At 39.6% G+C, this 14,610-nt stretch overlaps 1 protein-coding gene across 4 annotated transcripts in view; it reads right to left on the reverse strand.

Moving 5' to 3' along the window:
* Positions 1–2,720: 2,720 nt before the first annotated feature.
* Positions 2,721–14,610, reverse strand: part of LOC105473957 (solute carrier family 16 member 14) — a 40,155-nt gene continuing 28,265 nt past the window's right edge. For 2 of the 4 annotated variants that reach the window (XM_011728214.3, XM_071073506.1), the window contains one exon: positions 6,496–9,206. In XM_011728214.3, the coding sequence (XP_011726516.1) occupies positions 9,055–9,206 (152 nt within the window). In that variant the 3' untranslated portion in view covers positions 6,496–9,054. The other 2 variants (XM_011728215.3, XM_071073505.1) reach the window with 2 other exon arrangements.

Raw genomic sequence — 14,610 nt, forward strand, 5'->3', positions numbered from 1 at the left:
AATTTTAGAAGATCTACAAAACTCAGTGGAGCAATATTTTCCAAGTGATCAAAACATCATTTTACAAAATCAGAAATGGGCAAAAGATTCATTCAAAGTGTAAGCTAGATCAATGGATTTTAATGTAATATTGTACGGGAAGTTTATTCATATGGTTTCAGATTGCACACTACCATGAACATTTAAGAAATACCACTTCTTGAGTCTGATGTGGTATCAAAAATACATTTATATTTATATTTGCAGAAGCAAATATGAGAATCAACCTATTTTCTATTAAGCCAAACATTAATGAAATTTGCAAAAATGTAAAACAATACTACTATTCTTTTTTTTTTTTTTGAGACGGAGTCTTGCTCTGTCACCAGGGTGGAGTGCAGTGGCATGATCTCGGCTCACTGCAACTTCCGCCTTCCAGGTTCAAGCGATTCTCCTGCCTCAGCCTCCTGAGTAGCTGGGTTTACAGGCGCCCGCCACCATGCCCGGCTAATTTTTTGTATTTTTAGTAGAGACGGCGTTTCACCATGTTGGCCAGGATGGCCTCTATCTCTTGACCTCATGATTTGCCTCCTTCAGCCTCCCAAAGTGCTGGGATTACAGGCGTGAGCCACCACGCCCAGCCAAACAATGCTGCTATCCTTACTCATTTTTTTAAAAAAAGTAGTTACTTATCATAAAAATATGTTACTTATATTAACATGATAGTCTCAATATTATTATTTTAAAATGAAGAAATATGTAAATGTTTTTAAATTTCTCAGTTTTGATATTTCTGTTTTTTTTGAGACAGAGTCTCACTGTGTCACCCAGGCTGGAGTGCAGTGGTGTGATCACAGCTCACTGCAGCCTTAATCTCTTGGCTAAAGTGATCCTCCTACCTCAGCCTCCCGAGTAACTAGGATTACAGGTGTGCCCCACCATGTCTGGCTAACTTTTGTACTTTTCTGTAGAGACATGGTCTCACTCTGTTGCCCCTGCCTGGTCTCAAATTCCTGGGCTCAAGTGATCCTCCCGCTTCAGCCTCCCAGAGGGCTGGAATTACAGGTGTCATCCACTGAGCCTGGCCCTCGGTTTCAATTTCTAATATGGTGAATATTGGTAGATATAGCCAGCAAAAGCCAAATATCTTTGGTTTCTCATTGGTTTTTAAGAGTATAGAGGAAGGAATAGTAACTGTCAACCACATCCCAACAATTTATGAATATACATTTTACAGTTTTTAAAAACATAGGCTCTTTTTCTTTTATTTCCTTTTTTAAAGCCTGTAGGAAACATAGGCTTTCTAATGGAACTATTTTTCTTTTCTTCTTTTTTTTTCCTTTTTTTTTGAGATGAAGTTTTGCTCTTGTTGCCCAGGCTGGAATGCAATGTCATGATCCCGACTCACCACAACCTCCTCCCGGGTTCAAGAGATTCTCCTGCCTCAGCCTCCCAAGTATCTGGGATTACTGGCATGTGCCACCATGCCTGGCTCATTTGGTATTTTTAGTAGAAACGGGGTTTCTTCATGTTGGTCAGGCTGGTCTCGAACTCCCAACCTCAGGCCTGCCTCGGCCTTTTGAAGTGCTGGGATTACAGGAATGAGCCACAGCGCCTGGCCATGGAACCACTTTTCAATGTGGAATAGAACATATTTACTAACATCCAGATATATTTCGTTTCTCTGAAATAAGAAGCCAAAAGTATGTAAGATTAAACTAATATTTAGTACTGAGTGTCATAGCATTATATCTTATTCGGAAATGACCTACATATTTAATGAACATTTATCATGTAATTTGCCTTAGCAAAACTCTAAGGATATAGAAACTTTTTATTTTATTGTATTTTTTGAGAAGGAGTCTCACTCTGTCACCCAGGCTGGAGTGCAGTGGTATGATCTCAGCTCACTGCAACCTGCGCTTCCCTGGTTCAAGCAATTCTCCTGCCTCAGCCTCCCAAGTGGCTGGGATTATAGGCATGCACCACCACACCTGGTCAATTTTTGTATTTTTACTAGAGACGGGGTTTTGCCATGTTGGCCAGGCTGGTCTCTAACTCCTGACCTTAAGTGATCTGCCTGCCTTGGCCTCCCAAAGTGCTGGGATCACAGTGTGAGCCACCATGCCCAGCCTAGAAACTTCTTAAAGTAAATATATTATAAAACATATTATAAGTCAATTTATAAACTTTTGTCCTATTTACATTTATTATAATAATAATAATTATTATTATTTTTTGAGATGGAGTCACACTCTGTCACCCAGGCTGGAGTCAGTGGTACGATCTCAGCTCACTACAACCTCCGTCTCCCGGGTTCAAGCGATTCTCCTGCCTCAGTCTCCCGAGTAGCTGGGACTACAGGTGTGCGCCACTACGCCTGGCTAATTTTTGTATTTTTAGTAGAGATGGGGTTTCACCATATTGGCCAGGCTAGTCTTGAACTCCTGACCTCATGATCTGCCTGCCTCGGCCTCCCAAAGTGCTGGGATTACAGGCATGAGCCACCATGCCCAGCCTTATTCATTCTTAACAACTGTGTTTGGAAAAATCTCATGAGCCATTAGACAAATCCAGCCATCATCTCAACTTAAATTTTCTATTAACCATTTTGCTATTAATATTACCATATATTATCTAAATATCATAAAAGCAATCACCTTAACATTAAATACATGCATATTTTGCTGATAAGTCAAAAGACATTTGTTTTTATTAAACCAACAATATTAAACTACTCATATTTACCAAAATATTTACTCAAATCACATGAACTTGAAAAATATTTGGGCTTATGTATTTAATTTTTGATTACTCATTTATTGTTATGTCAATTTGATACCATGTAGACAATATCCAAACACAAGTATAGACATATACATATATGTAGACACAACATGTAACTAATACACATACACATGTATGCATTTGAAAGCTGAAAAGATCAAGGAGTTCAATATAAAAGAGAGTAGAGCTAGGCTGGGCGAGGTGCCTCATGCCTGTAATCCCAGCATGCATTTTGGAATGCCGAGGCAGGTGGGTCACTAGACGTCAGGAGTTTGAGACCAGCCTGGCCAATATGGTGAAACCCCATCTCTACTAAAAATACAAAAATTAGCCTGGTGTGGTGGCGCGTGCCTGTAGTCCCAGCTACCCAGGAGGCTGAGGCAGGAGAATCGCTTGAACCCAGGAGGCAGAGGTTGCCTTGAACCGAGATCATGCCACTGCACTGCAGCCTGGGTGACAGAGTGTAACTATATCAAAAATAAACAACAAAAAAAGAGTAGAGCTTTAGACTGAGGGGAGCCTGTCCACCCCACAATTCTTGGGGCTCCATGAGGAAAAACAGAGGTACCCTACCCAAAAAGGAGGAGTCTGTGGTGTCCTTTCTTGTTCCTGAAGGGTCCTTGGGCTGCTAGAAGCTTTCTTGGTGTCAAAAGTGGCAAGAGGAAGAAGAGACAGTAGTAAATGGAAGAACAAGTCCTAGAGTAGCCAGTTTCAGAAGATCTTGTTTTCCAAATGGCCAAGAAGGTTTTACATTATCCTTGGCAAAAAATCATGTCAACGAAAGGAGAAACAGAGGGAGCACATATAGTTAGCAGGGGTTTCAGAAGAGAGAAATTCAGTTGACTGAGAAGCTGTCACAGAGAGAACAGAGGACTCAAATAAGTGTACGTATACATATATAGCCTAAATATCGGTTTTAATTAAGTGTACTTTCGACTGTACAGCTCTTAAAATATTTTTATCAGGTTTTAGCTGGGTTAATAGCAAACATTCCTGTTTCCTGGTTTTTTCTTTCTGAAATTTATACCAATGGTGGGGCATATTTGTTTATTAGAGGTCTAGAGGAATCACTATTTAAAGCTGTTTGTGTTTGAAACCCAAGTTTCAGAACTGTAACACTAGCCCTTGTAGTCTGTATCTTTCATTTGACAAGTGGTCATTCCTAGTGAAAGTTCTTTAGTTCTTTAATTGTTTTATTGAATTTTTCTACTTCTTATTTTTTTTTGAGATGGAGTCTCACTCTGTCACTCAGGCAGGAGTGCAGTGATGTGATCCCAGCTCATGAACTGCAGCTTTGAACTCCTGGGCTCAGGTAGTTCTCCCACCTCAGCCTCCAAAGTACCTGGGACTACAGGTGCACACCACAACACCCAGTTAACTTTTTAAACTTTTTCGTAGAGACAGAGTCTCACTATGTTACCTGGGCTGGTCTCAAACTCCTGGGCTCAAGCCTCTGCCTCCCAAAGTGCTGATATTACAGGCGTGAGTCACCACGCCCAGCCCTCCTTCTTTCATATTATTTATTACATCTTTTTTTGTTTGTTTTTGAGATGGAGTCTCGCTCTGTCGCCCAGGCTGGAGTGCGTTGGCATGATCTTGGCTCACTGCAGCCTCTGCCTCCTGGGTTCCAGCGACTCTCCTGCCTCAGCCTTCCAGGTAGCTGGGATTACAGTCACACGCCACCACGCCCGGCTATTTGTTGTATTTTTAGTAGAGATGGGGTTTCACCATGTTGACCAGGCTGGTCTTGAACTCCTGACTTCAGGTGATCCAGCCACCTTGGCCAGGGGATCCAGCCACCTCAGCCTCCCAAAGTGCTGGGATTATAGGCGTGAGCCACCACGCCCGGCTATAGTTTCATTTAAACACATCAGGATTCATTTCCCTTGGCTTTGTTATCATTCTTCCGGCGCTGGAGTATTGGTTACTTATTCATGCAGGCTGCTTGAGGGCAGGGGCTTTGCATTAGCCTGCCTTGCTCCTATAGAACCCCAGTCCACTTTTGCTGATTGGAAAAGGACCGAGTAAAAGATTATACACTGTGAAGGCTTCATAGATAGTAATTGACCAGAATGCTGTATAAAAGGAAATAACGAGAGAGGTTCAGGACAAGTATTTGAAATTCATTGGAATATTTTGCCCTTAAATATGTTGAGGCTGGGTGTGCAATTTTAATATGCACAAGAATTAACTGAGAAACTTATCTAAAAGGAAGATTTACTGGTCCCATTCCTAATTCTCTAGGTTTTAAGTAGGCCCAGGAATCTGCATTCAAAATAATTTTGGATACAAGTTTTAAATTGAAAAAGCATTATGGGCATAAGGAAAAAAAAAAATCAGACCTACCTTAGTCCACAGATTTTCTTCCCTGGAGCCAACAACTGTTAATGTTTTCTTATGCTTCTTTATATTTCTTCCCAGCAATTTTCAATTCATGTCTAAGCCTATTATATATATGAATGACTTTTTTTTTGGTAATGAAAACATATAATTGGAATATTAAACATATTGCTTTATCTTGCCTTTTTTTTCTCTCTCTCTTGAGACAGAGTCTTGCTCTGTCGCCCAGGCTGGAGTGCAATGGTGCAATCCACCTCCTGGGTTCAAACGATTCTTCTGCCTCAGCCTCCTGAGTAGCTGGGATTACCGGTGCCCACCATCATGCCCAGTTAATTTTTGTATTATTAATAGAGACAGGGTTTTGCCATGTTGCCCAGGCTGGTCTCAAACTCCTGAGCTCAAAGTGATCCATCCCCCTTGGCCTCCTAAAGTGCTGGGATTATAGGCGTGAGCCACCACTTCCAGCCTATCTTGCTTTTTTTTTTTTTTTAAGCACTATATCTTCAGACTGTTTCCAAATTCTACATATAGATCTGCCTTTTTTGTTTAATAATTCTACAAATTCCACTGTATTATCATAGGTCTATACTTTAAAATACTTTATACTGTACTTTAACAGTTATACTATATTTTAACGGTTATCTATTGGTAGACATTTAAATCGTTTCCAGTCTTTTATTTTTTTATTTTTTTTAATTTGAGACAGAGTCTTGCTCTGTTGCCAGGCTGGAGTGCAGTGGCACGATCTCAGCTCACTGCAACCTCCACCTCCCGGGTTCAAGCGATTCCCTTGCCTCAGCCTCCCGAGTAGCTGGGACAACAGGTGCATGCCACCATGCCCTGCTAATTTTTTGTATTTTAGTAGAGACGGGGTTTCACCATATTGGCCAGGATGGTCTCGATCTCCTGACCTCGTGAACCACCTGCACCCAGCCCAGTCTTTTATATAACAAATGATAAACAAAAAATCCTTACATATTAGTCTGTGTTCATATGTAGAAAATGATGTTAGAAATGCAATTGCTGGATTCAAAGATGTGTGCATTTTAAATTTAATACTTAGACGCAGCACTTTTCACAATCATTCTAAGTGATTCTGCCCACGTGGTTTGTGAACGCACCTACAGAAATAGTTTTTCAGGGGAAAGAATGAAACAAATAATTACCACCTACATTTTAGGAGTATTCTCTTCGAAGCCAACAAAATAGAAATGTTATACAAAAACTCACTGACCGTCTTCAAAGAGGACAACATTTATTTAGTTGTATGTAAATAAAAATTACTTGGATACATGAGAGGAAAATGATAAAGCACATGATATAAATATACAATTAACCTTTTATAATATCTTCAAAGAACAGCAAATAACAAACAGGAAATATTTGCAGTAATTCTTTTTTTTTTTTTTTTTTTTTTTTTGAGACGGAGTCTCGCTCTGTCGCCCAGGCTGGAGTGCAATGGCCGGATCTCAGCTCACTACAAGCTCCGCCTCCCGGGTTTACGCCATTCTCCTGCCTCAGCCTCCCGAGTAGCTGGGACTACAGGCGCTCGCCACCTCGCCCGGCTAGTTTTTTGTATTTTTTAGTAGAGAGGGGGTTTCACCGTGTTAGCCAGGATGGTCTCGATCTCCTGACCTCGTGATCCGCCCGTCTCGGCCTCCCAAAGTGCTGGGATTACAGGCTTGAGCCACCGCGCCCGGCCCTGCAGTAATTCTTTACAATATTCTCTTTTACTCTGTTGTGAACATGAATACTGCAAGCAGGTCTCTTTTTTTTTTTGACAATGGGAACTTCTCATTTGGTAGAAGTCGCCACTTTCAAAAACATAGTAAGTCAACACACAACTGTACAAACTGAACGTGAACAAGTCTAACTTAGATGTAATTAAAGTCGAGTCATTGGATAAAAAGTTTATATTGATGATACACAACCAGCAGTGCAAGCATCCAAATACATTGGCTATAGCACCATTTAAAATATTTAACACTGCCTCTTGTTAATTTGATGTTGTCAGAAAATGAAAGTAATGAAGCAATGTAGTTTTTAAAACATATAACGTGTTTCAATCTAATCATCCTAATTCTATGGCAAATTACATAGAGAGAGATAGAGGAGGGAGCATTGCCTCAGCTTTAAGACTGTCGTTATCAAAATAGAGAGCTGGATTCTTTAACAGCAGCCAAAGCTGTAATGATAACACATAGGTTGTTGTGTTGAACCAAATGGAATATGACATGCAATCTATTGGATATAATAATGTGCAGGCAATTCCCGAGTCATTGGAGGTAATAGTGAGTGTATATATTAACCATGCTTTTGTTTCTCCATTCCATTAGCTGCCTTTTATTATTTTGGTGGTCCTTTCATGATACAACCCCTCCCACTAGACATTAGAGCAGGAAATAATGGAGATGGAACTAAAAGAGAACTTGTCCATTGAATGACTTGTTAACAGCTCAGAAGGGTATGGTTGAGTATAACTGAAACTGCTGGCTAGAATTACGCTGGGGGTGACATTGTTTGCTTCCAATTCCTAGTAGCATTCCTGCCTCTAATTGTCAAGGATAATTGAGAATGGGCTGTATTCACTTTAGATAAATTTGACCTAAGACACTGGCAATGATATTGAAGGATTTGTGTGGGTGTGATGATCAAATTGTGAGTAGAAATTTAAATAGATTTAAACTATCTGTAAACAACTAAGGCAGTCAGAAATTTCAAACGATCTGGGAAGAACATTCTACAGTCTGAAAAACGTTTGGCTTAGAAAAATAGACATCTCAGATAAAGAAAGGGCATTATTAGATGTCATGGATCACAGTCATCTTCTGTATGAAATCAATCAAGAGAACTATTTTTAAAACTGTGCCACGCTCAGGCAAATGAATGGTCTATATAACAACATGAGAGTCTAGAGATGGGCTATTTGTTATCACTACTCCAATGTCAGGTGTGGCACAGACATCTACACTAAGGGCATTCTATTTATTACCCTCACAAATTGATAGTGTTATATTTTGGATTAGCAACATTCCTTGGAGATGATTTAACTATTAGCTTTATTTGTCAGTTAGCAATTAGTTCTATGTTACATTTTTTGGGCAGAAGAAACTCAGAAAAAAATATTACAGGCCCCAGATCATGTTTATCATCTAAGAGGCCAATGATATGAATAAAAGTGCTTGAATTGTAGCCCTTTATTTAATGTTGTGCGTACAAATCCGGCTTCTGCTAAGGAAATCATTACTGTTATTTCTTTGTTAAGGTTTTGTCTCAAGATTCCATTTATAACTAGATAACAGTGAATTAGGATTAATGGCAAATGTCTTCTTTTAGAGGAGGATTTATGAAGCCCGATCCCTAGCTGCAGAATTCCCTCATAAAAATACAAGCTGTGTTTCTTTAATTGTACTAAATTGTATTACCTGTGGAATTAGAGCTTGCCTTTGTTTGATGCTAGTAGATCAATAGCTCCCTGTAATAATTAATTTCTGAAATCTCGTCATATTCTTGTGCTTGAAACCCATTGATCTGGAATCTTTCTGGAAGCACACAGATACTCCGGTTTTGTCTTACAAAGAAGTGGTTGAGTTGAAAAGCTTTTATTCCCTGTGTGTGTTTTAAAAGCTGTATTTAAAAACCTAGTTCCAGTAGATGACAAGAGAATGATTTTGATAAGGGTATTTCTACCAATTATTTACTAGGCTGTCTTTGAACAACACTGTCGTCTCTAGAATGCATGTAGTCCTTAATACCTTCCAGCATTACATCTCCCCAAACAGAGAGGCAGTGCTGCTTACAAATGAGGCTGTGACAATGGCATTTACAAATGACAGTGCCAGTTACTGTACAAAATGCTTTCCCACGTCCTGTCATAGGTGCCTCACAGCAACCATGCGAGGTAGGCATGAGTATTACAGTGAAACCCACACGGAACATTACATGATACTAAACATGTGCACCATCCATGTATTTTCTTCTGGATTGTTCTATAATTCGAATGCACGGCTGAATAAGTAAAAAGAGTATTCCTATCATGTAAAGCAAACCACATATGTAGAAGGAAAAATCATATTTTTGCGTGATGTCATAGATCCACCCTACAAAACAAAAAAGAATATATTCACTATCATGGAGTTGATACAATAAAAGTCAAGAATATAAAGCAGGCATTTATTGCTGCTATAAATGTTTCTAAAAGAATTTATATGTCATTTCATACCAATAAAATGTTTCATTTATCCATTTTCCTTTTTTTTTTGTTGTTTTTTATATTTTTTGGTTCTCATTTAGCAATTTTTAAGGGTGTGCTATACACCAGTGTTCCCCGTGCCTGGAGAGGGCTGCATTCATAAAGCCATTTGGTTGTTTTGGAAGGCATTTGAAGCAATTCCCGGCTGACTCATGGGGAGAACCTTCTGGTTCACTCGAAGGCCCTCACAAGGCCAGTAGTGAAAAGCGAATCCAATTATTTTCTTTTTTCACAAGTGCCAACACAAATTTTTCTAAAACCTACAAAAATGATTCTAAAGTTTTTAGTGTGTATCAAAAGAGGCTGGGCAGAAGACATTTGAACTTTCATTCATTCTGAAGTATTTGAGGGTACACATCTGTTCTAGAAAGAATCAAAATCTTCGGGTGTTATAAAATTCACATTTATAGCCACAAAACTTTAATATTTACATTTATAAAATTCTAAGTTGCCAAAGATACTGCCATAGATGCTGACTAAATTATGTTATTTTCAAATAATTTAATATTATAATTTAACAGCTTAATATAATCATCTTATTAGACATTCTGTAAAATACCACTATATTTCATGAATTCTAAGACACTGATGTGCCATTATTTTATATATCAGTAAAAAATAAATATTCTTGTCCATTCAAATATGACTCAATATTTCCTCAGGACTTTGTAAAAGGCATTCTAATTTCAGACGTTAAAATATGAGAAAAACGTGTCTCAGAATCTATGAAATCTGTTTCCTATATTTCAGTGATTAATTCTAAGAATGGGTCACAAGTCATGGTTCCCACATAGTCAACTACGCAAACTGAGTGGATTGAGCTACACGCAAGAGTTTTATTTATGGTAAAAATGTCATTTTTTCCCCTTTTAGTAAGCACATTAGCAAAGACTTAAAATATAAATGATTTAATGGCCAGGCTCAGTGACTCACACCTGTAATCCCAGCACTTTGGGAGATCAAGGCGGGGAGATCACATGAAGCCAGAAGTTCGAGACCAGCCTGGCCAACAGGGCAAAACCCCCATCTCTAAAAAATACAAAAATTAGCTGGGTGTGGTGGGGCATGTCTGTAATCCCAGCTACCCAGGAGGCTGAGGCATGAGAATTGCTTGACTCCAGGAGGCAGAGGTTGCAGAGGAGCCGAGATCATGCCACTGCACTACAGCCTGGGCAACAGAGCAAGACTCCGTCTCAAAAAATAAAATGAAATAAAAAAATAAGATTTTATGATCAAACATAGTATTCCGTGGCCACTTTTCAGAAACATCTTTAAAACAACTAATTGGCAAACGAGTGCATAAATGCAACTTAAACTTCTCCTATCAAGAAACAGCCACACAAAAGCAACTAGGAAAGGTGTAAACCAGTCCCTCCGACTTCCGGTTGTTATCTGTATCTCTTTGTTTATTGTATCTAGTGTGTGATGACTATGCCTGGATTATCTATTTACAGGGATCAGTCAAGGCATTCATAAAGAAAAACAAACAATTGCATACAAATCTATAATTTTTTTTACAAAAGCAACAAGTTAAAAGGTATGAATTTTGTATCTACTTTAAAAGTAAACCAAGTTTCTGTATTTGTTATTTTATGTAAAAAATAGAAATGAAAAAAAATCCGACTCTTTAGAAGTGGCTCAGTAAAATGCTCTATCATCTTTTCTTAATCTATAATTGGAGACAAGGGGGACAAAAAAGATTAAACATAATTCAAAAGTAATGCTTCAGCTTCAGAATTGAATGGAAAGGCAATTGACACTGACCTATGAACAAAAACACACTCAACTTCTACTCAGTGTTACCAGTTGGCAACTGTGGACAACTGTGAATTAGGACAAAATGAGCAATTCAATTGCAAATAATGCAGAGTGATCTGTATCAACAGAGTAGTGATGGGAATAACTGTAATCTACAATTTTAAAAAAATCAATAAATACAAATGAGGTTCCCATAGTCCACTTATCTCCATATGAAAGCTGACCAGGTCATTTTAACGGCTAAATTCTCGCTTTCCACATGATCAAGTGATTGAGAGCAGGAATGATGACTCTAAGTAACAAACACCTGAATGCTTTGTTTCAAATGGCTGAAACAAGTCGAACTTATTGCTGCTTAACATGGACCTCAGAAATGGGACAAAATCCCACCTGGCTGGAAAATTAAGCTGTATTTCATTCAGACTATTTATTTACTTTTTGGTGGAAGGGGTTGATTATAAGCTCCAGGCTCTGTGATGTGGCCCCTGCCTAGCTTTCTCCCCTGCTCACCAGCACAAGCCATGCTGAATTTGTTAGCATCTCAAACACATTTCTCTTGGCTCTTTGAACATGTCCTGTTCCCCCTTCTGGGTGGAATTATTATTATTATTATTATTATTATTATTTGGGACATAGTCTCACTCTGTCACCCAGGCTGGAGTGCAGTGGCACAATCGTGGCTCACTGCAGCCTCCACCCCCTGGGTTGAAGAATTCTCCTGCCTCAGCCTCCCGAGTAGCTGGAATTACAGGCATGCGCCACCACGCCCGGCTAATTTTTGTATTTTTAGTAGAGACAGGGTTTCCCCATGTTGGCAAGGCTGATCAAACTCCTGACCTCAGGTAATCCACCCACCTCAGCCTCCCAAAGTGCTGGGATTACAGGCGTGAGCCACCGCGCCTGGCCAAATTCATTATTATTATTATTTTTAATGGTCCTCTTTCCTCTAAAAATATAAATATTTGTAAAAACATCTCCACATGCCCAAGCTTCAAATGTAACTCATGTCAGTTGTTTTTTTTTTTTTTAAAAAAGCACACCCAACTTTACTGAACAATTTAACATAGCACTAACTGTAGGAGTATGTTAAGTTAATCCCATAGGTTTTCTCCAATCTACCTTTAGGATTTATTTATAAATAACTCTGGATCCTGCCATCTCCCTTTGGTGCCTGTTTTAATATTTCTGCTAGTTTGAATTCAAACCCGGTCAGATGTAAAGCAGGTCAAGAGAGACAGGACTCTACCAGGAGCTTTGACCCTCAGCACATGTTGACACAACTTTTTCAGAGAGAAGACAGTTCCCACAAGCTGCCTTCCTCATGCATCCTTCACCACCCGTCCTGGAGGTCTGACCTCAGTTCCTGCATTTGGAACCTGGGATTCTTGGCAACCCAGGATTCTTGGCAACCCTCATCCAAACACCAATTCAAACCTATAGCTTCAAAGTAAAATCTGGTTCCCGATTAAAGTACATTTTCTTTTCATTTGAGTCTGTCAAATAAGTAATGCTGTTTTTCTTATTAATTAAATAAGGGCCCTGGCTTTTGGTTAATTTTTCAGATTATTAAGGTGTTAGATTTTATGTGACTGGAAGAGATGTGTGTGGAATATTGGTCAGTCAAATCTGGTGGCTGAGGTTTTGCCATATTATACACTGAAACATCTAGGAAAGTATGTACTACTATTACATAATTTTGTATTTTATTTTATTTTTATTTTGAGACAGAGTCTTGCTCTTGTCACCCGGGCTGGAGTGCAGTGGCGTGATCTTGACTCACTGATCCGTCTCCCAGGTTCAAGCAATTCTACTGCCTCAGCCTCTCACGTAACTGGGATTACAGGTGCCTAATTTTTGTATTTTTGTAGATATGAGGTTTCACCATGTTGGCCAGGCTGTCTCCAACTCCCGACCTCAGGTGATCCGCCCACCTCAGCCTCTCAAAGTGCTGGCATTACAGGCATGAGCCACCGCACCCGGCCTATATTATATCTTTAAAGGGATTGAACAAAACACCCAACAATATTATAAATAAATTAGATCAAGAAGTCCACGCTGCTGAATGACATGGTTGAAATGTCTGTTCAATATCTCTGATTGTACTTTCTTGAAACTTTTTTTTTTAAAAAAAGGAAATGTGAACAGTAATTTTCCTTGCAGCAAACCCAGCTAAGCAATAATTTCTAGTGCACTTCGAATTTCTAGCAAGAGTGTAATGTGGTCATTTAGTCACTCATATTGCGAGTCGCTCTGAGCCTACAGTGCACATAAATGGTGGCTTGCATCTCATTGCAATGTTGGCTCCTTGGTCTGGAAAGTCAATAAATGAAACATCATGCAGGTAGCCAACGAATGTTGTTCATCATTCCTTAGTGCACGAATTCAATGGAAGATGAAGAAACCAACAAATGCAAATAAAGAAAGTCCCCTTTAGCTTGCTGGCCTAGACAGGCACATCCGAATGTTGATTTTGGGGTTTCCATAGCACCACATGATACGCATCATAGAAGGCTCCCAACCATTAACACAACGATTTCTATCATCCATGGTGGATCCCATTCCACTACAGAACCCACCTCCAGGGAGGAACCTCGAAGCAGTCAAGAGATAAGACCTGATGACTGAGGGTTGGGTATAACTCCCTGTCCTCTACTTGTCATTCCTCTCTCTTCCACTCAAGAAAGCTCGCTAGAATGCAGATGAATGGACAGCACAGGACCACAGGGATGGGATAAGAAAACTATCCTGGCAAAGTCTGGTGCTTTGACTAACACTGATCACGAGAATTACTCAGGCCACACCTCACAGTTGTGTTGTGATGCTGCCATTGAAATCTGATGGATCAAGACAAAACAACCCGAGCCTGCCCATTAGAAGAAAGTACCCCTGGATCATGCAAAGAACCATCAGTGACAGAGTCCTTTTATGCATACAATGTATCTGAAGGACCTCCAATCAGAGGGCAGAGGAGCAACTACTAGGTCCCTATACCTCCATTGGATATTTAACATCTCTAGCAGGCACCATTGGCTGACTGAACTGCCAATCCCAATTCTTTTCTCCTTTCCTTCCTCTAGTAGAGAGGCTGGAAAGCAAAATAGTCCATTCACAGCTCCCCTTGAAGCTTGAACTAGCTGTGTGATATAGTTCTGGCCAATCAGATGTAAGTGGAATTCTGATGGGACTGAGCCTTTCCCCACTTCCTTCTCCCTGCTATAAATGATGATGCAGTGGCTGGAGATACAGCAACCATTATGTCACCATGAGGCAGTTAGCATGAGGAAACGGCCAAGAGGATCTCTGAGACATTGCCCCAACATCCTCCAGTCCCTGAACTCTATATTTCTGGTTATGTGACAGAAATATGCTTAAACCATCATTGTCAGGATGTTATAATCAAATGCATTCTGACCTGACAGAGAATTTTACATGAGATCAGTGAGCAATTTTAGACCTTTCAACTGCCAATATAGTTTGCTCTGTTGCTATAGCCA

The sequence above is a fragment of the Macaca nemestrina genome, chromosome 11, assembly GCF_043159975.1.
Source record: "Macaca nemestrina isolate mMacNem1 chromosome 11, mMacNem.hap1, whole genome shotgun sequence".
Classification (NCBI taxonomy): Eukaryota; Metazoa; Chordata; class Mammalia; order Primates; family Cercopithecidae; genus Macaca; species Macaca nemestrina.